General features: G+C 44.4%; 1 protein-coding gene and 1 pseudogene across 1 annotated transcript; both read left to right on the plus strand.

Annotated features, from left to right (window-relative positions):
* The first annotated feature begins 11,116 nt into the window (after positions 1-11,116).
* On the plus strand, positions 11,117-13,632 carry LOC148722140 (uncharacterized). The gene is made up of 2 exons (XM_088737002.1): positions 11,117-11,218; positions 11,800-13,632. The coding sequence occupies exons 1-2, from the start codon at positions 11,117-11,119 to the stop codon at positions 13,630-13,632; spliced, it is 1,935 nt and encodes a 644-aa protein (XP_088593128.1).
* A 174-nt stretch (positions 13,633-13,806) lies between these two features.
* LOC148722141 (uncharacterized) lies at positions 13,807-14,788 on the plus strand (annotated as a pseudogene).
* The last annotated feature ends 9,181 nt before the right edge of the window (positions 14,789-23,969 follow it).

Raw genomic sequence — 23,969 nt, forward strand, 5'->3', positions numbered from 1 at the left:
AGAGAAGGGGGAGTCGAGTAGAACACGGAAAAGGGGAGAGAAATGGTCCCAGACTTTCACAACTCTGGGACATCCCAAGAAGCAGTGTTCAATAGTTTCTGTTTTGCCGCAGATCGCGCATTTGTCATTATTGATGTATCCCCAAGACTTTAGGAGATATCTTACGCGGATCATTCTATGGATCAATAGCCAAATTAGATCGTTCTTCTTGTTTTCAATTAGCTTTAGGCGAGACTTGCGCCCCACCCAGGCCCAACGATTGATGGGGCGGTCCATAGCAGACGCCCAAAAACCGGAGCACTGGGCTGCAACGCAGACGGGGTCAAGCAACAAAAGATATAAATTCTCACTGGTCAGTAAATCAGGTGAGGCACCACTTTTCTGATGCAAGGTACGCAAATTATCTAAACAAAGCCGGTAGTAATTGGAAGGAACGAAGAAAGAGGGACCAGAATTGGCGGGAAAAGAAAAACAGGGATCTAGAATAGTTAACTTATGTCCTAAGAAACATCGACCTAGATTCCAGGACCGTGATTAGAAGGGTTAGTCGTTAGTTCAATTTTTACAAAGTCATGATCGGATAGTGCGTATACGCATGGAAGAATATTACATCTCGTTACTGGGATTAAGCCTTTGGAGAAATCCGTCAATTCTAGATGCCTGCGTATGGTCTTTGTTAGACCAGGTGAAAGTTACTTTGCGCGGGTTGTTTTTGCGCCAAATATCCGTAAGTGAGAAATCAGCACAAAGGGATCGGAGAAGGTTTTTGATCAGACAATGGGATAGCAGAACAATTTAGTTTAGCTAGGACATTTTCTACACAATTAAAGTCTCCCCCAATCACTAGATCCCCTTGGGGGAGAAAGTGATTGTGAAGGCAAGAGAAAAACCTTTTACGATCTGAAATAGCATTGGGAGAGTAAATATTTACTAAATTTAGTTTAGAATTATAGTAGTCAGTGAGTAAGCTCAATATTCTTCCGTCAGAATCGGTCAAGAAACGGATAATTCTGCCTGGGAAGTTCAAAGAAAAAAGGATGGCAACACCGGCAGACCTGCCAGTCCCGAAGGAGCACAGACATTTGCCGCGCCAGAGTGTTTCGAATTCCTCCGCTTGTTTTTTACATGAGACATGTGTTTCTTGTAAAAAGAGTATGTCACAGTTTGAATAATCTAATTCTTGAATAATTTTCCTACTTTTTCTACAAGACCCGAGTCCTCGCTCATGTAAAGAAACTATTTTAAGCTTACTCATCGAGTTTGGTTAATAAATAAGTAAGCAAACTAATAGATAAATTAATATCTGTACAGCCTTCTCCTGACTCTTTCCCATCCGTCGTCGCTATCAGTATCTGAATAATCGCGGCGAGAAGATCTGTTTCGGTCATTGCGCTTGCGATAGCGGTCACGGTCGCCTCTTCTCTCTTCCCGCTCATCTCTTCGATCGTTCTTTCGGTCATCTCGCCGTTCATCCCCTCGCTCGCTTCGCCGTTCATCCCTTCGCTCATCTCGCCGTTCATCACTTCGCTCGTCTTTTCTTTCAGAGTCCTTTTGTCGCTCGTCGCGTCCCTCAGGGGGTTGTTTCCTTTCTTCCTTCGTTTGCTTCTTTCGCTCTTCGTCTTGTTCACGTTTGTCTTCCTTTTCGCGTTTTTCCTTCATGCGTTTCAGTCGTTCATCCCGCTCCTTTTTCTTCTGTTCCTCCGTTTTCTCTACCTTCGCACCGGCGTCAATATTTGCGCTGAAGAGAACGAACGGGCAGCTGTCAATGAGATGTTCGTCTGACAAACAAACTGAACATTTGGCCCCTTCGTCGCAATCTTCGGAACGGTGACCAGGGCGCTCACAGTTAAAGCAACGAACTGTTGAGCATTCCCTGGCCAAATGGCTCTCATCACCGCAGTTTCTACAAGGGTTAGGCTGGTTCGGGTAAAAGATACGTATCGTCTCACCGGCCACGCAGATAATATTTGGGATCTTGTGGACGATTTTCATTCTGGCCGTTCGCACTCCATTTTCTATATGTTGCGCGATCAGATCACAGCGGAAGCTGAGGACACGGCCATAGTGGCTAAGGCGGCCAGTTAAGGCCGTATCCGGCAGCTCCGCTGGCGCCTCATATATTTTCACAATTGCAAGACGGTCCTCGCAGTCGCCAAGGAAGGTCTTCAGCCCCTCGATCTCAACGTATGGGGTTTCAAGGGCAGCCTCCTTCGCCGCTCGCGATACAAAAGAGACTACCCACGACTTGTTCGAACTTTTTCTCTGGATTGTGGCGATTGAATCAATGTCAATGCCAGCGGCATCAAAGCTCTCCAAAACAGTCTGGGAGGTAACCAAGGTGTTCACGGAGAAATACACTGACCGGTCTTTAACGATCTTGGTTTGCCCTGAACCCATATATGGTACGCCTGTAAAACGCACACCACTGTTTTCAAGGAGTTTTAAGGCCTCCGGGACATGAAGCTCGGACGCTGTTGCCCACGTTCCGACGGATTCTGCGCCGTCAGTGGTACTGGTAAACTGATCATTAACTTGGCTCTCCTGGCTTTCCATCATCAAAACTGAAAGAAAAAAGAGAATACTGATTTTCAAAGGCTAAAAGGCCGAGAAGCTTAGAACTGTTTTGGCCTTCTGGGCCTCATCAGTGCAGTTTTTTTTTATGTTTAAGGTGGACGGCCGGGCCCCCGATGAAGGGAGGTGCAGTGCCCGCCGACCTACATGTCTAAACCCAACCCATGGCAGGCGTGCAATGCCTTAGGGATGGGGTCCACCATAAACGAGGGTCACCAGACGCCAAACTCGCTGGGGAATCGAACCCCACCTCACCTAAAAATTACACACTCACTCCAAGGAAGAACGCACTCACAATAATAATAGCAGACCAAAACGATAATAATAGCCCCTAGCCAGCCAAGGGGTGGCACTGGAAAAAACCAAAACGATAATCATAGCCCCTAGCCAGACAAGGGGAGGCACCAGAAAAAACCAAAACAATAATCATAGCCCCTAGCCAGCCAAGGGGAGGCACAACAAAAACCAAAACAGCTAGAAAGCAAACCGGAGGGAGTCACCATGCATGGATGCAATGACACCACGGGCACACCACTGCCGATAAAACACGGGACGACGCCTGTTAGACTTGCACCGCCTGAAGGAGACTGGTAGGTAGGACTTCAGGCGGGCCTTGATGGATGCAATCACCGCCACGGCGCTAGGACGAATATCACGAAACCGGAAATCATTCCTCCACAGCCAGATACAAAACTTAGAGACATTGAGAAGATAGACAAAAACACGCGGAACAGAAACAAGGTCACTAGAGTTAAAGCCAAAAAGGACATGACGAAGAGTGATGACAGGACACATAGGAGAGAAACAAAATAGCAAAGACTGCACCCAGGCGAGAACACTGAGCAAGTGGACAATAAAAGAAGAGATGCTCGAGCGACTCGACCCGGGGCCCACAAAAACAAGAGAGGGAGGGGAATAGACAAACCAAACGAGGAAAGACGCCGGGCGGTGTACAGGACGCCGTGCGCTATCTTCCAATTCAGATCGATAACACGGCGATCAAGATGGAAGAAAGATAAGGCGCGCCACGTGGCAGGCCAGTCGAGATTGGGGTAGATGAATATAAACTTTAGAACACAATGAGGCTGGACCATGTTCTCAGAGAGAAGGTACAGGTAACAAGACTTGGCAGACATGGTTAAGACAGGAGAACAGACAAGAGGACACGAAGAACCATAAACCAGAGAGTTTTTGGACGTAGCGAAAGCCCCGTCGAGCTTACGCCACGCCAGTACCAGAGCTTGATAGAAGGGTGGCAAGACCCTAGGATCAAAACTAAAAGGACGAAAAAACACAACAAAAGGAGAGACACCAAACAAGGAATTAAACCAAAAGACATGAGAGTGACCCAACTGGAAGGAGAAGAGACAAATCTCCTCACCCATTGGCCCAGGAGGGCCCTCACCTTAGACTGAACGTCCACCACAGAGAAACCCCCAAAAAGGGGGGATTGAACAACGGCAGTACGAGAGACGAGCTCCCGCTTCCCAGACCAAAAGAAAGAAAAAACCAGACGAGAGAGCGCAACCTCCACCCAGGCCGGCATGTGGTTAAGAGAGGCCACATACAAAACCCGGGAGAGGGCGAGAGCGTTAATAACGAGGGCCTTGCTACGAAAAGACAGAACACGAGCACGCCAAGACTTGAGAACATGGTCCACCGCATTGATGCGAGGGCGCCAGTTGTCTTCCTCAAGGTTACCGGGGCCAATGAAAACCCCCAGCACCTTGAGCTTGACAGGAGACCAGTCAAAAGGAACTGGGGGGTCCGTGCGACCCCGCCATCCACCCAACCAGAGACCCTTAGATTTGGAAAGGTTAATCCTCGATCCAGACGCTAATTCATAACACTTATATATGTCAAGAGCAGCCGAGATGCCTTCATCCGAGGTAAGTATGAGAGATGTGTCATCCGCGTACTGAGAGATGGGAGACAGCGGAGGACAACCTGGGAGAGACAGACCCTTAATACGGGGGTCTGCACGAATGCTACACGCAAGGACCTCCGAAACAAGAACATACAAGAGTGAAGATAATGGACACCCCTGCCGGACACCACGAGAAAGACTAAAGAAGGGAGTCAAGTAACCATTAACATTTACAGCACTTTGCACACGAGTATAGAATAGGTCAATCCACGCTACAAAGGACGGACCAAAACCCATGGCGACCAGAGTGGACCGCATAAAACCCCAATCCACCCGGTCGAAGGCCTTTTCTTGGTCAAGAGATAGGATCGCAACAGGGGTGCCAGAGGACTCGGCATAGCTCACAACATCTCTCAGTAACGCGACATTCTCGCCAATGAAGCGGCCAGGGACCCCGCACGTCTGATCGCGATTGACGACAAGGTGTATCACGCGGAGAAGACTCCCGGCCATGGCCCGCGACGCCAACTTATAGTCCACATTTAAAAGAGATATGGGCCGCCAGCTCTTAGGATCGAGACGATCCCCCTTCTTGAATGACAGAGTAATGACACCTCTACGCTGAGAGAGAGAAAGAGAGCCAGAAGAAAAACACTCATTAAGGACAGCCATAAGATCAGCACCAACCACATCCCAGACACGGAGATAGAACTCCATAGGGAGCCCATCTAGACCTGGGGTCTTGTTGCGTGCCATACCCTTGAGAGCGTCAAAGACCTCAGATGGTATGAGTAGGCCCTCGCAACTATTGGACTGATCCTGAGGAAGAAACGAGGACAGATTACCGAGAAGGGAAGATTGGACATGAGAGTGTGTAGGCGAAGCAGTATATAGACCAGAATAGAAGGAACCAAGAGACGCACAGAGAGCAGCAGAAGAAGAAACAATTGAGCCATCAGGCTCTCTCAGCGCAGAGATGCAACGCTCGGCAGAACGTTTTTTCTCTAAACGAAAAAAATAACGCGAGGAAGTCTCACCTTCCTCAACCCATTTGACTCGCGCCCGGACCTGGGCCCCCTTCGCCACATCAGAATCTAGGTGAGCAAGCTCAGAGAGAGCCGAACGCAGTGGATCCACACAAGAAGTAATCCCCGAATCGACTTTCTCCTGGAGATGTTGAACAAGGCGCACCAAGGCGTCTCTACATGCAGATGTCTTACGGGCCCTACTGGCACAAAAACGTATGGTGAGCCCCTTAATCCGGCTTTTCCCCCTATCCCACCATTTAGCGGGAGAGGGGAAGCGAGGGACAGCAAGACGCCAGGCGGACCATTCCTCTCGGACAAGTTCACAATAATCGTGATCTTCTAAAATTGAGGTGTTGAGCTTCCAGAAGCCAGGGCCAGGTGGGACGACGTCAGGAACAGACACAGACAAACACAAGCCACGATGATCCGAGAATGGACAGACATACACAGAAACAGAGGACACCGATGGGACCCATGCAAAAGGAATCCCAAACATGTCAATACGCGACGCCAAACTCCCGTCCCACCTGGTCCAGGTGAACCCCGGAGAAGAGGGGTGGAGGTAACGCCAGATGTCAGTGACGCAACACGCATCAAAAAGATGACTAAGCGAGGAGGAATTATCCCTAGATACAGTGGCAGGAACTGGACCACGTCGGTCTCGAGCCCGGTCAAAGACGGAGTTAAAATCGCCAGCCAGGACCGTTGGTATTGAAGGGTCAATCTTCGAATGCAAGCCATCAAAGAACTGATCCCGTGCAGGGTTGCAATTGGGGGCATAGAGACAAACCACCCTAAAGACCTTTTCATGAAAAGAGAATTCACATTGCAAATAGCGACCATCAGCAGACCAAGAATTAAGAAGAGAGATACAAGGACGATAGAGCACGACGCAACCATCAGTGCAGTGCTGATGCTAGAATGGAGGAGAACCGAGACGGTCACCCCAAACGACCCAACCTTTGTGGTATCGTTTAAGCCATGCCAGAGTGCTCAAACTACAGTAAACTAGCGAGCATGCGCAATTGCAGCAGCAATGACTCATCCTAGATAGAGTGCTCAATTTAGACATGAAAGCAAAGCTTTGTATGCCAAAGAGCTATATATATATATATATATATATATATATATATATCTGGCATGGCTTAGACGATACCACAAAGGTTGGATCGTTTGGGGTGACCATATTGGTTCTCCTCCATCCTAGCATTAGCACTGCACTGATGAGGCCCAGAAGGCCGAAACAGTACTGTCTGCAGTTAGATATAGCTCTTTGGCATACAAAGCTTTGCTTTCATGTCCAAATTGAGCACTCTAACTAGGATGAGTCATTGCTCTGCAATTGCGCATGCTCGCTAGTGTACTCTAGTTTGAGCACTCTGGCATGGCTTAGACGATACCACAAAGGTTGGATCGTTTGGGGTGACCATATTGGTTCTCCTCCATCCTAGCATTAGCACTGCACTGATGAGGCCCAGAAGGCCGAAACAGTACTGTCTGCAGTTAGTTATATATATATATATATATATAAGAAAAATATTTTAGTACACGAGGACGGACAACTTCGAGCTTAGAAAGACATATACTCAGATAAAAAGTCTAAGAAAGTTTAATAAAATACGTTTCGGTCCGAGACCTTCATCAGTTGTAATACAATGACTTATAAATTCCTTAAATAGATTTATGGAGGGCGTGATGACACATATAAACAAACACAGTAATTACTACGCGAAAAGTTATCACAATAAATAGAAATGGAAAAATTGTCGAATCCAGTGAAAATTTTAAGGAACCAGCGTTGACTTGAAAGGCGAGAATTGTACTAAAATTCCTAATCAACGTTGAGACTGGGACCTTTGATGCCTGCCCAATTTGAAAAAATTCTCCGCATTAATTATAGTTTATTCTTTTTTTGGAGTGAGATTTCTGGCGCTTATTCAAGTCGAAGGGTGCCAGAGAGAACAACTGTGCGATCCAATACGCTTCTTTGGTAATTAGAAGTTTCTCGATGTTACCTGAATTGTTTACTGTCGCCTGCACTTGATCAATGCATTGGAATGAGAAATCGCTTAAATCGTGTGGGGTTTTGTTAAAATGTACCACTACTTCACAGGTCTTTTTCTTAGTGACCATAGCATGTATTGTATGCGACATTTCTTGCACGAAGCCAAATAAATTACGTTCTTAGAGTCACAGGAAAGTTTCGATCGTATCTTGTAACTCTTGCCTGTTTAAGGAATTTGTAAGTCATTGTATTACAACTGATGAAGGTCACGGACCGAAAGGTATTTTATTAAACTTTCTCAGACTTTTTATTTGAGTATATGTCTTTCTTAGCTCGAAGTTGTCTGTCCTCGTGTACTACAATATTTTTCCTATTATTTATCGAGGTTTGGACTGTGAATCTTTTCGGATCCTTCTAGCGCGGCGTCACTGTTGGCTCGAGGCCATATATATATATATATATATATATATATATATATATATTTATTAAAAACTAGATCATTGGATAATGCAATTCAAAACTTTTTATTGGCTTAGCGATTATGGTATATCAGCCAATATACCATAATCTACAAATATGGCAAGCGTATGTGTCTGCTTAAAATTAAAAGGGAGCTAAAAATTTAATAAAATTTAATAATTTAATTTAACGTTTTTAATAAAACAATTATTCCACTCGTGCTTGTTGGATATGAGATGATTATAGCCAACTCGGCGCTACGCGCCTCGTTGGCTATCTATCATCTCATATCCAACGCGCGCTCGTGGAATAATTGTTAAATATATATATATATATATATGCATATATAAAGTGTGACTTGATTTTCGTAGAACAGTGCTCAATACATAGAAGTAGAGCGAAGTATATATTGTGGGAGGAAAAAGACAAGCAAGTATGTATCCGTTTTTTTCGTTATTTTATAGAGAACTGATTTCCATTTTCCCCTTGATTTTTATTTTTAATTTACTTAGAATTTTTGCTCTATTAATTAATTAATTATTTATTATGATTTATTATCGGTAATCATTAAATAACTTTTTATTAGTTTTTGATTTATAATTTCTCCATCATTCTAGGAATTCCACTTATTCCGAGTATTCCGGTTCCGAATGCTGGCATTCCATATTTTCCAACCGGTGACTTAAAGACTACTAGTGACTGACTGGCTGGCTGACATGTTGACAAAGTGGTTGACTGACTTTTTTTCTGACTGCCTGGTTCACTACTTGGCTGACTGACAGGTTGATTGACTGACTGACTAGTTGACTGATTAGGTGACTTGCTGGCTGGCTAGTTGACGGGTGTTGACCGACTGGTCGACTGATTGGGTGACTGACTGGTTGACTGACAGGCTAACTGTCTGGCTGACTGGTTGACTGACTAAGTAACGTGCTGACTGACTAACTGACTGGCTGATTGACTGAGTGACTGGTTGACTGTCTAGCTGAATGACTCGTAATGCATGGCTAGTGGTGACTGACTGGCTGACTGATATGTTGACTGTTTTTCTGACTGATTAGTTCACTCACTGGCTGACTGACTGCTTGATTGACTGACTGACCAGCTGACTGACGGACTGATTTACTAGTTGACTGGTCCACTGACTGGTTGAATGACTTTTCACAAACAAAGGCACCCCGACACATTTGCAGCCTCTTTTTGTTAAGAGCCGTGAATCAGTTTTCTGAGGTCTTTTTACTTCTCTAGCCACCAGAGCCATACAGGGTACAGCCTTGGCGTCTGAAGGCGTAGAGCACATCCATGAGGGTCTCAATGGGAGAGTAAATGTATCTTCGAGATATAACAGAACTTTTACTCATAAACACCAAAGCTTGACCCCAACTAAGGCAATCGTTTAGTTGTTTATTAAGGATGTCTAAGACATTTGACGCCTAACAATGGCTTGCCTATTTGACAGTCGATGGTAAAACAATTGCGTTTTTGACAGCTGACGGTTAATATTTTGTGTCGCGGAGGGCCGAGTGACCACTCCACGAGAATTAGCGACCGCTCCTTTCAGACCATGTGCGAAAAGTAGGAGGATTTTGTCCTACGTGTAAATCGTTGTGTTCAGTTGAGAATAAAGAAAAATCGCGTTCGCGACATGGTAGCAGAGCGACTACATCCACTGTCAAAACTCTGACGTTAATCTTCCGAGGAGGAAAGCCCGATTTAAACCGGAAAGGAATCTTAACAAAGAAAAAGACAAAAATTACGAATTCGCTCGATCGACGATATCAACAACAGCAGCCGTGAATTGAACTGTCCTCTTAACCGAAACCGCCGACAAGATGACAGATTGGGCGACATAAGAAGACTTATTGGCCCAGGGAAAAGGCATATCCTTATCAACATTGAAGCAGCGACAGAAATGAAGGAACGTCCCATCGATGGTGATTTAGAGCAACTTTTGGACGAAACCCGTGACAAGCGAGACCGCCTACAGCAGCATTTAACTGTTTATCAAAGCCTTCGCATGCAACTTGACGCTGCTGCAAAACTCGCTAGTAAATCAGAACACGATAAAGTCATGAAAGATTATGATGAATTTGTTAATCTCGTTTTAGAAGCAGAAGACGCCGTGGTAGGATTGAGCTTAAAAATGGCCATGATAAAGGACCGAATGGAATTCAAATTACAACGAGGGACAAGTAAGGTGAACTTTGAACTCGAAGAGATGTTAGAGATCGAACAACAGAAGGCCGAAATTGAACACCGAAAATTACAAATTGAGGCAGAGCGACTTACCTTGGAGAAAGAAAAACTGAGGAAGAAATTAGAAGTTGACACTAAACAAGGTACGAAACCTAACACTGTAAAATTACCTAAGCTTGACTTCAAGAAGTTTAGTAGAGGGCTCCTAAATTGGCAGGAATTCTGGGATTCCTTAAACTCAGCTATACATTCTAATCCATCTCTCAGTCCAGTAGAAAAAATGAATTACCTCAGAGCTCAGCTAGAAGGTGATGCTGCAGATGTTATCTCAGATCTACCCCTGACTAATGCAAATTACGAACAGTCCATAAAATTGTTGAAGGAACGTTATGGACAAAATGAGGTCATCGTCAGTGTTCATTATACCAGTCTTATGGATTTACCTGCCTCCTCAAGTCAAACATCAGCCCTACGTAAGAACTATGATCTCATTGAAAAACACCTTAGATCACTAGAAGCTCTTAGAGAAAATATCGAGAGTAAAATAATAGTGTCCCTGATAATGGCTAAACTACCCAAAGATGTTCTCATCCACCTGACTGACCAGAAAAATGATGGTGATGAATGGACAGTGCAGCTACTCAGAGATCAGTTGCATAGGTACATCAGTAACAGAGAAAATGCAGATAGGCAAACTTCTTACAAAGTTGACTACAAAGGCTCGGTTGGAAACATGTGTTCTACATCACAGGTCACCCAGTTTGGTTCTAACACTACTACAGGTGCATTACTGTCTGAAACCAAACAACCGCAGAATCTCACAAGAAGAATCTCACTGTGACAGCTAGGAAAGAAAAGATCAAGGGGCACTGTTTTATCTGTGTCAAACAAGGTCACCAACAGAAAAATTGTACAGTGAAGAACACGTGTGTTTATTGCAAACAAAGAAGTCTCTGCATTAACAAGTTTCCAGTTGAGAAGTCCTCAGAAATGGCACATTCTGTTACTGAACCCTTATCTGCTACTGTTGCTACAGAACATACCTTGCTGTCCTCTGACGAACAAGTGCTGATGCAAACTACCACCGTGGAAGTAGAAAACTTGCAAAAATCAAGAAAAGTGACCACTAGATTGCTTCTAGACACAGGCAGCTAAAGGACCTACATCACCAACGAGCTAGCAGAAAAACTCCAGTTCCCAATCACAGGATCAGAAACACTAACAGTGTATACATTCAGTGCATCAAAACCCAGACAGCTTCACACTCCTATCACTGAACTCCGGCTTTTAACAAAGGGTGGATCATCTCTGCATGTAAGAGTCAATGTTGTACCCACGATAACCGGTAACCTACAACGAACGTACTTCAACCCAGAGAAACTCAGTCACCAACTGAAGGATATCCCCCTTGCCGACTCAGTACCTTCAACTACAGAAACTGCCAAAATAGAACTGTTGCTAGGAAATGATTATTACCGTGATATTTTCTCTGGTGACATTGCAATGAAAGCAGTCAGTCCAGGATTAAACCTCATGGAAATCCAAGTTGGGATGGATCCTAACAGGCAGAGTGAAATGTCATGATAACAAACCAGACAGCTCCATCTCAATGCTGACCTACACGTCCAGTTGAGATCCCAAGTCAATAGACTCTCACGAAATGACATCTCCAGAAATATGATGCCGTAATCCAGGACCAAGTGCAGAAGGGAATTGTGGAAGTCGTCCGAGATGAAGATTTTAAAAACACCTTGAAACATTACATTCCACATCACGAAATACTGACACCCAAGAAGACAACAACAAAACTTAGAATAGTGTTTGACGCCTCCGCAAAGACCAGGAAGAAAAATCAAAGCCTAAACGAAAGCCTTCACCGTGGCCCTGTCATATTGGAGGATTTATGTGGCCTCCTCTTGAGGTTCAGGCTTCACAAAGTGGCTCTAGTTGCAGATGTAGAGAAAGCATTCCTTCAAGTGGGTCTGCAACCTGATCATAGAGATGTAACAAGGTTCCTAAGGTTAAAAGACCCTTCAAGGCCTACTGTTGAGAACAATGTTCAAATACTGAGATTCACCAGAGTCCCATTCGGTATGATATCCAGTCCATTTCTGTTGGCTGCAACGATCAAGAATCATCTAACCAAGGTTGGTACCCCCATCGCTCATCAGATAGCAGATAATATGTACGTAGACAACATGATTACAGACGTTGAAACATCAACACAAGCAGATGAGCTGTACGAGGAAGCCAAAACCCTCTTCCAATCTGCATCAATGAATCTTTGTGAGTGGGCTTCAAACTCCTCTGAATTTCTCCAGAACATCCCAGAATGTGACAGAACCAGTGCAGAAACCGTGAAAGTCCTAGGAACCTCCTGGAATTTGACCACAGATACCATTTTTATCAATGGATGTCATAATCTCTCCTCCAACGTGAACACAAAAAGAGAAGCATTGCAGTCTGTCAGCAGAATTTACGACCCATTGGGCCTCTTTTCCCCGGCCAAGTTGAATGCAAAGCTGTTCATTCAGGAGCTGTGGAAACAAGAAAAACATTGGGACGAGACATTCAGTCAGTCAAGTCACCAAGAATGGAACATGATATATGAGAGCCTAACTCCATTGTCCTCACGGCCATTACCAAGATATGTTGGTGGAGATGAACACAAACTGTTCTGCTTCACAGATGTCTCTGCCAAAGCCTATTCAGCAGCATTATACCTCTACTCTTCAGTAAACGGAAAAGCGACTGTCAACCTGGTATTTTCGAAAGCACGCGTCGCACCAGCCAAACAGCTCAGCATTCCAAGGTTGGAGCTGCTAGGTGGTCTTATTGGAACGAGATGCCTCAACTATGCAACTCAGCAACTTCAGTTGTCCGAGGCAGATAGATTTCTGTGGACCGACTCACAGTGTGTACTTCACTGGATAACAACCTGTAAGCCATTACCTGTGTTTCTTCAGAACCGACTTAGAGAGATTACCTCACACAGGGACATCAAGTTCGACTATGTGTCCACTTCACAAAATCCAGCCGATCTGTCTACCAGAGGTGTCTCAGCAGATGAACTTATCCAGAATAACTTGTGGTGGCATGGCCCATCGTGGTTAAGTGATCATCCATCACAATGGCCGTCATGGAATTCAACACAATTTGACAGCAAGGTGTCTGAACAGAATACCAAACAATTTCCTGGCCCACGTGGTATGTATGAGACCACAACACTGGCTGGAATACCGAGAGAGACCAGCAAAACATCACTCGACAAGCCAGTTGCGCCCTTTGAGATCAGCGAAAGAAATTACTCTTCGCTTACCAAACTACTTAGAGTGAGCGCTTGGGCCTTGCGGTTTATCCGAAAACTACAGAAGAAGAGCACAACCAAAGAAAAGCTTACATCAGACGAAATAGGTCAGGCAAAGGTCATGTGGGAGAAGTATGTCCAGAAGAGTGCATTTACACCAGAAATCAATGCGGTCAAACTAATTCAAGAAACAATCTGACGAACCAATTGGGCCTACAGTTGGATGAACACGGAGTACTAAGGTGCCATGGTAGATTACTCAGTGAAAACCTCCCAGAACATACTGCGTTCCCAAAACTCCTTCCAAGGAACCATGACCTCACGAGCTTAGTCATGAACAGCTTCCATGAAAAGCTGATGCATGCAAGTGTATCTCACACTTTAGCGGCTACCAGAAGAGAGTTCTGGATTCCACAAGGAAGATCATCTGTAGGAAGAGTTCTACTCAAATGCTTGAGATGTAGACGATATCAAGGAGGACCATACCGAATGCCCGCAATGGCTCCCTATCCACGATCACGAATAGAAGAATCTCCACCCTTTACATACACTGGTCTTCACTATCTTGGACCCTTGTATGTGAAAGTCAGTCAGCCATCAGCAACCCAAAAAGTCTGGTTGTGTCTGTTTACTTGTTTAGCTGTTAGGGCTATTCACTTAGAAGTCGTTCATGACATGACCGCTGAACAATTCTTGTTCTGCCTAGGAAGATTCATTGCCACACGTGGAAAGCCGAGACAGATAATTTCCGACAATGCTTCCCAGTTCAAAGTAGTAAAGTCGACTGTTGAAGAAGCATGGCAACTCTCCATGACAAGTGCTGACACACAAAGTTACCTGGCCAACGAAGGCATAAAGTGAGCTTCACCATTGAACTGGCCCCCTGGATGGGTGGTTTCTATGAAAGACTTATCGGTCTTGTGAAACAGTCTCTTCGAAAGAGTATTGGAAAGATTTGTCTTACTATAGTTCAACTGGAAACTGTTGAAAAGCAAGTCGAAGCAGTAATCAATTCCCGGCCATTAGTCTACGTAGGAGCTGACTTCAGCTCTGGATTCACACTCACCCTAGGAGATTTCCTCAGCCTTAACCCAAAAACAGGCGTACCATCCCTAGCAGAAGAAGATCGACAGCAAGACCCATATTTCCTTAGCAAATTGAGTTCTCCACAAAAACTCCTTGACATGTGGCGTAAGGGTCAGAAACACCTTGACACGTTTTGGAACCTATGGCTCAACGAGTATGTTCTGAGTTTGCGTGAACGGACTCAGAACCACTTAAAAGCTCCCAGGACACAATCCTCAACCCAACCCACCAAAGGAGACGTTGTACTTCTGAAGGAAAACACGCAATGAGGTACCTAGAAGTTAGCCTTTGTGGAGGAATTAATTTCAAGTACAGACGAGAAAATCAGAGCCGCAACAATCCGAACAGCTGCAGGAAAGTTGCTAAACCGTACGCTCAACTTCTTGTACCCCCTGGAATGTGCTGAACAACGAGAAAGCCCAATCCAGCCCAGCCGAAGTGGGGATGACCAGTATGATGCAAGCCACGAGAGAAGCAAACAAAAACTTACCACTAAGCGCCCAATCCGGAAGGCAGCTATTAAAGCAAGACAAGCCCTAAACAGACTGTTGAACATTTGATCCTGATCGCATATTGTTGTCCCGTTTCTTAAATTTTTTTTGGCCATGATAACTCCATTTCGTTCTGTTGAAAAGATTTCCTTTAATCCCGAACATTGACAGTTAGAACTTCTCGGCTGGGGAGTGTTGTGGAGGGCCGAGCGACCACTCCACGAGAATTAGCGACCGCTCCTTTGACCATGTACAAAAAGGAGGACTTTGTCCTCCGTGTAAATCGTTGTGTTCAGTTGAGAATAAAGGAAAATCGCGTTCGCGACATTTTGACCATTTGACAGTTAATAGTTAGCCCCATTGAAAACCTCATTCATTGCGATAACAGTCTTTCGTTTGGTATGTTGGGCGCAGGTCACATCATCAAAGATATCATTTTCCAAGAAAATGTTAAGAACTCGTCGGATCTTTCCGCAAAAACTCCCAGAAAAGCAGTTAGCACCCCCCTGCCCCGTTGGATTGCTGGCCTGCTGATTTCCTGGATGCTGTCTCGTATAAGATTTCCATGACGCTTGGTGCCTCCTTATCCTAACTTATACCTTGTTTGGTAATGCTTCCATGATTACCGTCACGAAAATACAACAAGGTTATACTCTATTTAAGTGAAAAAAAAGGCTTCTTCCATAATACAATCGAGAACAAAGTGTAATAGGTGTAGCAGGTCAACTTTGGTGTTATGTGGTGTAGTAGGTGTAGTTTGGTGTATTAGTTCCTGTAGATGAAATAGATGTAGAAGATGTGACCTGTAGTAGTTCTAGTTGGGTGTAGTAGGTGTAGTTCCATGTAGTACGTGTAGTGAAGTGTAGTAGGTGTAGTTTGGTGTAGTTTGGTGTAGTGTAGTGTAGTAGTTGTAGTTTCCTGTAGTTTGGTGCAGTTCCGCGTATTTTACTGTATTTCCGCGTATTTTCACTGTATTTTTTTTTATTTTACTGTATTTTAATGCATTTCCGCGTATTTTACTGCTTTTCGACTTGCTTTTCCGCGTATTTTACTGTTTGGTGCAGTTCCGCGTAGTTTACTGTAGTGAGTTTAGTTTGGTGTAGTAGGTATAGTTCCATGTAGTAGGTGTTGTAGGTGTAGTTCAGTGTAGTAGGTGTAGTTTAGTGTAGTAGGTGTAGTATGGTGTGCTTTGATGTAATGGGTGTAGTAAAGTGTAGTAGCTGTAGTTTGGCGTAGGTTACTGTACTAGGTGTAGTTGAGTGTGGTAGGTGTAGTTTGGTGTAGGAGTAGTATGGGGGGTCTGTATTGGAAGCTGGGAAGTACTGGGTCCGAGTGAGGTACTATATTCAAGATGGCGGATCAGAGTGAGGTTTACGGTTAGGGTTAGGGTTAGGGTTAGTTAATGAATGCATAACTTTTTGGTACGGTTGAACCTCAATTATCCTGACCTCTATTCTCCGGAATATTCGATTATCCGGACTTCTTCCTCTGGTCCCAATTTTTTAATAAATATTAATTAGTTGTGATCTTATGAACTTAAAGTCGCAAAAAGCCTAATAATTCTTTCAAAAGACTGTTCAAACAGGGTACTATAGATAGATAGATAGTTTGTTAATAATCGATTTGCAACCAAAAGTTTAATTATACGATTATTTACAAGTTCCAAACATTGATAATTACATTAAATAGACTAAATGTATTAAAACAGCAACAAGGACATTAAATATATGTTCTAAAAAAAACCGTTGTATAAAACCGTTCAGGCCTTAAGGGAATTGAAGGTAATAAAACTATTACGAGACGTGTTCGTCTTAAAAACTGGCTTAAACTTCCGCATATTTCTTAGGTTAAAGGTACATGTGTTGCGAGTAGGAAGAAGTTCATGAAGCTTGTTCTGTTCATTCTGTAAAACATTCTTAAATAGTTTATCAACTAGTTTCTGGCGGTGATCTGAAAGTTTAGTCAGGCCTGATTCAGCCAAGGCCTCATTATATGAACAAAGAGGAAAAATAATGCGCGTAGCCCGCTTTTGTATTTCTTCAAGTTCGTTGGAGAGGAACACGGGGAGGCCATCATGGAAGACGGGACATGCATACTCTGTAATCGGACGAATACAAGTGCGGATAAACTGGAATAGCTCACGGGTACCAAGACCAGAGCGTTTAAGCTGAGATGAGCAATACAAGCGCTTTTTAGCTTTCTTAACAATGGAGTTAATGTGACAATTCCATTTCAAATCATTAGAGATGTTAAGGCCTAGCATTTTGGCACTAGTAGTTAGGTTAATGGGCTTGCCATTAACAACAACTGGATCGAAAGAATTAGGGTTGTTAGTGTTAAAGTTTATGAGCAGATCTTTGCATTTCGTCTCGTTTAGTTGAAACTTATCCTCGGTCGCACGACTTACTAGGGTGTCAACAGCAGCTTGAATGTGACTGTCTTGGTTCTTGCTTATCGTCTCCGAAATAGCGGTAGCATCAACATACTTCAAGAGATCGATGCCAGGAACATCCAGCTCGTTCATCATGATGATAAACAGCCACGGCCCCAGTTTTGTACCTTGAGGAACCCCCACTGGGACCGCGCCCCATTCTGAGAAGCACTCGTGGCCGAGTTTAACACGCTGTTTGCGCGAGGTGAGAAAGTCGATAATCCATGAGATGACAGCATTGGGGATGTTATATGTACCCTGCTTCTTGACCAAAATCTGGTGGTCGATTAGGTCAAAGGCTTTTTTAAAATCGAAGAGAATCACCCTCACTGACGCCCCGTTACCGTCAGAACCAATGTACCAGGCATGATTCATACTAATTAGGGCTTCGGTGGTGCTTGAACCGGGAACAGTGCCAAACTGCCGAGGGTCGACCTTAGCGAGTACAGCTGGTTTAACATAACGATCAACCACAAAGTCCTCAGCCAACTTGGAAAGGACAGGTGTAAGTGAAATTGGTCTCAGGTGTTTGTTAACGTCATAAAAAGGGGTCTGCTTAGGAATAGGGACGACGTTGGCGAGCTTCCAGGACTGGGGGAGACGAGCCTCCAAGTATGAGCTATTAAGAATATCAGTAGCCACAGGAGCCAATAGGTCCGCGTTCTCTTTTAAAAGCCAGGCGGGCATGCCGTCAGGCCCAGAAGCTTTGGCAGGATTAAGAGCGATGAGCTTCTTCAAGACACTGAACTCAGTAACCGCTGGCGTGTTGGTGTATTGCACAGCAAACGAGACTCCAGAATCCAATGGAGTAGAAGACTTCATTGGAGCAAGAAAGGCATTGTTAATGACGTTAGCAAGGGCCGTATGACTAGAGTCAGGCCCTGTATCAATATGCTTCAGGACAGAGGTAGGATCTGTGTGCGTAGCTGATTGCATCCCGCCAAGTGATTTAACTTTCCACCACCTACGCGGTTCGTAGTCCCACAGATGTTCGACTTTGGACTCAGTATTTAGCACGACAAGACTTCCGCAAGCGATTAACACGGTTCCGAAGGCGGCGGAAGCAATCTTTATCGCCACGAGCGAGGGCTATTTTACGCTCGTATTTTCAAGATTTCAATTGTCTTCTAATCCATGGTGGTTCGTTCGCAATGATCGTCTTGGATTTAAGGGAGAGAACAGAATCCAAAGCCGTCTTGATTATGGTTTCAAGCGCGAGTGTTTTCTCGTCGCAAGTGCGACAAGATAAACAAATCTTCCGATCCGTTATTTGTAAATTGATACAGGCTGTGTAGATATAACAATAACAATTAAAATGATGTTTTCTTTGCTGTATACCTTTTGTCTACATTTCTATCTCATTAATATTCATATTTTCGATTATCCGGACCCTCGATTATCCGGACTATTTACCTAGGTTCTGACGAGTCCGGATAATCAAGGTTCTACTGTATACGTTTGTGTTAATGTATTCGTGTTTATTCGACGACAGCAGGGACTAAAACAATACTTATGAGTTTTTTTAGTGTTAGATAGGAATAAGAACTATAACAATTAGCATAGGAGCAATAAGAGTTCTGTATGTGGTGTAAGTGTCACGAAATTTTATGGGGTTTTTAGTCTTGTCTAAGCTTGACTCTATTTGTCTAGGCATGTTTAATTCCCTGTATTATTAGTTGTTGACTAAAAACAGAATGAATGAGTTGGGTTTGGACACACATGTAGTGTAAGTACTGTTTGAGGAACTTCCCAGAAGAAAAAAGTGCTTGCCTTAAATACAAGACTCGTCAACAAGCTGTTTAACATGCGCAAGAGGTAGAGAATTACCGTAAAGAAATTCAAGAGTTAAAGTTGGGGAAGAGACATCACGATATGATATTTCTGGACGCGTTACGATTTATTTACCACCCAATAAAAGCGAGAGAAGAATTTACTATAACAGATGGGATAAAGAAGTAGCAGTTGGGATTTTTTCGCATACCATGAAATATATTATGTGTAAATCACCCTGTATCATCAATACGCGTTGTATAAAGGAACAAAATTAAACTCTCTACTGTTTTACATGTTACAATAAGTAGGAAATGAATGATTTTATGATTGCTGTGGTCATAATTTGTAGTCAGCCATACATAATATTCTACGATTCGTTAGAGCGCCGGATTGTGTTGTGCCTAAATTACTGCGCAATACACCAATTGTGTTGTACCTAAATTATTGTACTTGTTGACGAAACCTATGTGTAAAGTGAATAGATAAATTCATAGAATTCATGATAACGCAGTTCAAATCTAAAAAATGGAAATAATCTACGTTTAGTTCTTCAACCAAAAAAACCTAATAAAAAATCTCCAAAAGGAAACGTACGTGTTGAAAATAATTCACGTATACGACGCAGTAAAGGTCCATCTATACAACGATGAAAAAACTGTTGAAATGAGGATGTTTATAAATTTCGATAATAATAGTATTTCTTTCTATCGTTACCTCTGTTAAGATCCGAAGCATATCTTCCATCCGTTTTATTTTACAGGTAACCAGGGAATCGTGTGAAAGAACAAAATTGGTGGCTTCAAAACAGTCTGGCATCTAAAGATGAATTGTAAAAGGTGGTCTCAACGCAGGAGTATAATCCATAGAGTTGTCGTAAATGCTAAGGTCAAAAAAACATGAGTCAGTCACCACTTGTCTGTGAGTCACCAGTCAGTCAGCTACTCAGTCAACTGGTCAGTTAGCCACTCAATCAATCCGTCAATCAGTCAGCAGGTCAGTCAGTCAGCCAGTCAGTAAGCTAGTCAGTTAGCAAGTCAGTCAACATATAAATAAGACAATTAGTCGACCAGTCAAACACCAGACCAGTCAACCAGTCGTCGCCCCACCTGTCAACCAGTAAGTCAGTCAGTCAGTCAAGCAGGGGGTCAGTCAGACAAACAACCAAACAGTCACCCAGTCAGTGAGTCAGGCATTTAGTCAGTCAACCAGCCACTAAGCCACTTACCCAGTCAGTCAACCAGTCAGTCAGACAGACAACCAGTCCACCAGTCTGACACCACACCAGTCAAGCACTCAGTCACCACACCTGTCAATCACTCAGTCAACCTGTCAGTCACCCAGTCAATCAGCAGGTCAGTCAACTATTCAGCCAGACAACCAGTCATTAGGTAAAACAGTCACGCAACCACTTAGTCAACATGTCAGTCAGTCAGGAAGTCATCAGTAAGTCGGTGAGTCACAAGTCAGTTAAGAAGTCAGCCAATCAGTCAGCCACACAGTTAATCAGTCAGTCCACTGTTCAGCCAGTAAGTCAATAGTCAGTCAGCCAGTCAGTCAATCAGTCAGTCATCCGCTCAGTCAGCTTAACAAGTAGCCTGTCAGTCAATCAGTCAGTCAACTAGTCAGTCAACAAATCAGTCAGCCAGTCAGTCACCTGCCACTTAGCCAGTCAGCCACCAGTCAGTTATAATCATTCACCCGTCGGCTAGCAAGTTATTGAGCCAGTGATGTAGCCAGTGAGATACCCATGAGTCAGTCAGGCAGTCCGTGAGCCAGTCAGTCACCTGCCAGTTAGCCAGTCACTAGTCAGCTACCGTCAGTCACTCGTCTGCCAGCAAGTCATTCAACCAGTGATGTAGCAAGTCAATACCTATGAATCAGTCAACCTGTCAGTCAGTCAACCAGTTAGTCAGTCACTCAGATACCACTAAGTCAGTCAACCAGTCAGTCAGCCAGCCAGTGAGTCAACCAGTTAGTCAACCAGGCAGTCAACAGTTCGATCAGCAAGTCCGTCAACCAGTCAATAAGCAAAACAGTCGGGCAACTAGTCAGTCAACCAGTCAGTCCGCAAAACAATCAGGCAACAACTTAGTGAACATATCGGTTAGTCAGTAAGTCATCAGTAAGTCGGTGAGTCACAAGTCAGTTAGGCAGTCAGCCAGACAGTTAATCACTGAGTCCAGTGTTCAGTCAGTAAGTCAACAGTCAGTCAGCCAGTTAGTCAATCAGTCAGTCACCCATTCAGTCAGCTTAACAGTTAGCCCGTCAATCAAATAGTCGATTAGGAGGTTAGGTGCCAGTGAGTCAGTCTACCAGTCAGTCAGCGAGTAATGTAGGCTGCCACTTAGCCAGTCAGTCACCAGTCAGTTACTGTCAGTCACCCCTCAGCCAGCAGGTCATTCAACCAATGATATAGCCAGTCTGATATCCATGAGTCAGTCGACCCTCAGTCAGTCAACCAGTTAGTCAGGAGTCAGGTACCACTGAGTCAGTCAACTAGTCGGTCCGCCATTCAGTCACCAGTCAGTTTAACAGTCGCTTAGTAAGTCAGTCAGTCAACAAGTCAGTTAGGCAGTCAGTTAGCTAGTCAGTCACTTGTCAGTTAGCCAGTCAGTCGCTATTCCATCAGTAAGGCGGTCAACGAGTCAAGCAGCGGATCAGGTACCAGTGAGTCGGTCAGTCAGTCTGTCACAAGTCAGTAAGCCAGTAAATAAGCCAGTCACTCACCAGTCGGTCAGCAGATCAGTTCTCCAGTCAGTCAGCCAGTTAGTCAACCAATCAGATGGCCAGTCAGGTACCATTCACTAAGTCAACCAGTCATTCAGCCAGTCAGGCACCAGTCAGTAGCCAGTTGCTAAATCAGTGAGCCAGTCAGTTGACCAGTCGGCCAAGCAGCCACTCAGCCAGTCAGGTACCACTGAGTCAGTCGACCAGTCAGTCACCCAGCCAGTCACTTGTCAGTTAGCCAATCAGACACCCATCCGTCAGCGTCAGTTAACCAGTCATATAGCCAGTCAGGTGTCAGTGACTTAGTGAGCCAATCAGTCAACAAGTCAGTCAGCCAGTCGTGTACGAGTAAGTCAGTCAACCAGTTAGTCAGCCAGTGAGTCAATCAATCACTCAGAGAGTCAGTCACCAATCACTTTACCAGTCAGTCAGCAAGGCAGTGAACCCACAAAGTACCGTTGAGTCAGTCAGCCAGTCAGTCAGTCACTCAGTAAGTCACCAGTCAGTCAAACACTCATTTAGTAAGTCAGTCGCCAGTCGTTCAAACTGTCAGTTAACCAGCTAGTTAACATGTCAGTTAACCTGGCAGTCAACCATTCAGTCAGCCACCACTTACTTAGTCACAGGAAATTTAGCCAGTGGAGGACCAGTGAGTCAGTCGATCAGTCAGTCACCAGTCAATCAACATTTGACAGTCAAACAATGAGTCAGCTGATCAGTCATCAATTAGTCAAACACCATTTTAGCCTGTCACTCACAGGTCGGTCAGCAAGTCAGTCAACCAATCAAATAGCCAGTCAGGTACTAGTGAGTCAGTCAACCAGTCACTCGGTCAGTCAGTCAGTCACCAGTCGGTCAGCAAGTCAGTTAACCAGTTAGATAGCCAGTCCGGTACGAGTGACCCAGTCAACCAATCCGTCAGACAGTCTGTGGCCAGTCCAGGCTTTCTAACCAGTAACTGACCTTCAGCAGGTCAGTTACTGGTCAGAAAGCCAGTCAGGCACCAGTCAGTAAGCCAATCAAATAGGCCAATCAGGCACCAGTCTGTGGCCAGTTCTGGCTTTCTGACCAATAACTGACCTTCAACAGGTCAGTTACTGGTCAGAAAGCCAGTCAGACACCAGTCAGTAAGCCAATCCAATAGGCCAATCAGGCACTAGTGAGTCAGTCAACAAGTCAGTCAGCTGGGCAGGTACCACTGAGTACCAGCTAATGAGTCCAGCTAATGGTACCACTGAGTCAGTCAACCAGTCATTCAGAGAGTCACCACTCAGTAATCTAGTCAGTCACCAACAAAGCAGTGAAACAGTTAGTCACTAGGTCAAGTACCAATAGGTCAGTCCAGTACATCACCAGGTCAGGTACCTTGTAGGTCAGTCCACTAGTCAGTCCGTCAGCAATTCAGTCAACCAATCAGTCGACCAGTCACTCAATCGGTTAGCCATCAATCAGAAGTCAGTCATGAAGACACTGAACCAGTCACTCAGCCAGTCAGGTAGCAGTGAGTCATCCAACCAATCAATCAGTCAGTCAGCAACCAGTCAGTCAGCTACTCAGTCTGTCACCAGTCGGTCAACACATCAATTAGCCAGTCAGTCAACCTGTCAGTCTACCATCCAGTCAGCCATTCAGTTAGTCAAAAAAGATTTTGGCAGTTGGCCAGTCAAGTGCCAGTAAGTAAGTCAACGAGTCAGTCACATGTCAGTCAGCCATTCAGGTAGCCAGTCAGTCACCAGTCGGTCATTAGGTCAGTCCACCAGTAAGTCAGACCAGTCAGTAAGCTGGTCAAGAACCAGAGAGTTCGTCAACCGGTAAGTCATCTAATCAATTATCTAGTTACTCACCGGTCAGTTAACTAGTCAGTCACCACTCGGTCAGCAAGTCAGTCAACCAGTCGGTTAGCCAGTCAAGTACCAGTGAATCAGTCAACCAGTAAGTCAAGTGATCAACTATCCAATTAGTCAGTTAGCCAGTCACTCACTGGTCAGTTAGCCAGTCAGTCACTATTCCATCAGCAAGACAATCAAC

Source organism: Stylophora pistillata, chromosome 10 (assembly GCF_964205215.1).
Source record: "Stylophora pistillata chromosome 10, jaStyPist1.2, whole genome shotgun sequence".
In the NCBI taxonomy this organism is placed as follows: Eukaryota; Metazoa; Cnidaria; class Anthozoa; order Scleractinia; family Pocilloporidae; genus Stylophora; species Stylophora pistillata.

Bases quoted from the DNA above. Each gene is read 5' to 3' on its own strand.
- LOC148722140 (XM_088737002.1), top strand. From the start codon at position 11,117: ATGGCACATTCTGTTACTGAACCCTTATCTGCTACTGTTGCTACAGAA. The intron at 11,219-11,799 runs GTAGAAAACTTG...TGACATCTCCAG, and splicing joins TGCAAACTACCACCGTGGAA to AAATATGATGCCGTAATCCA.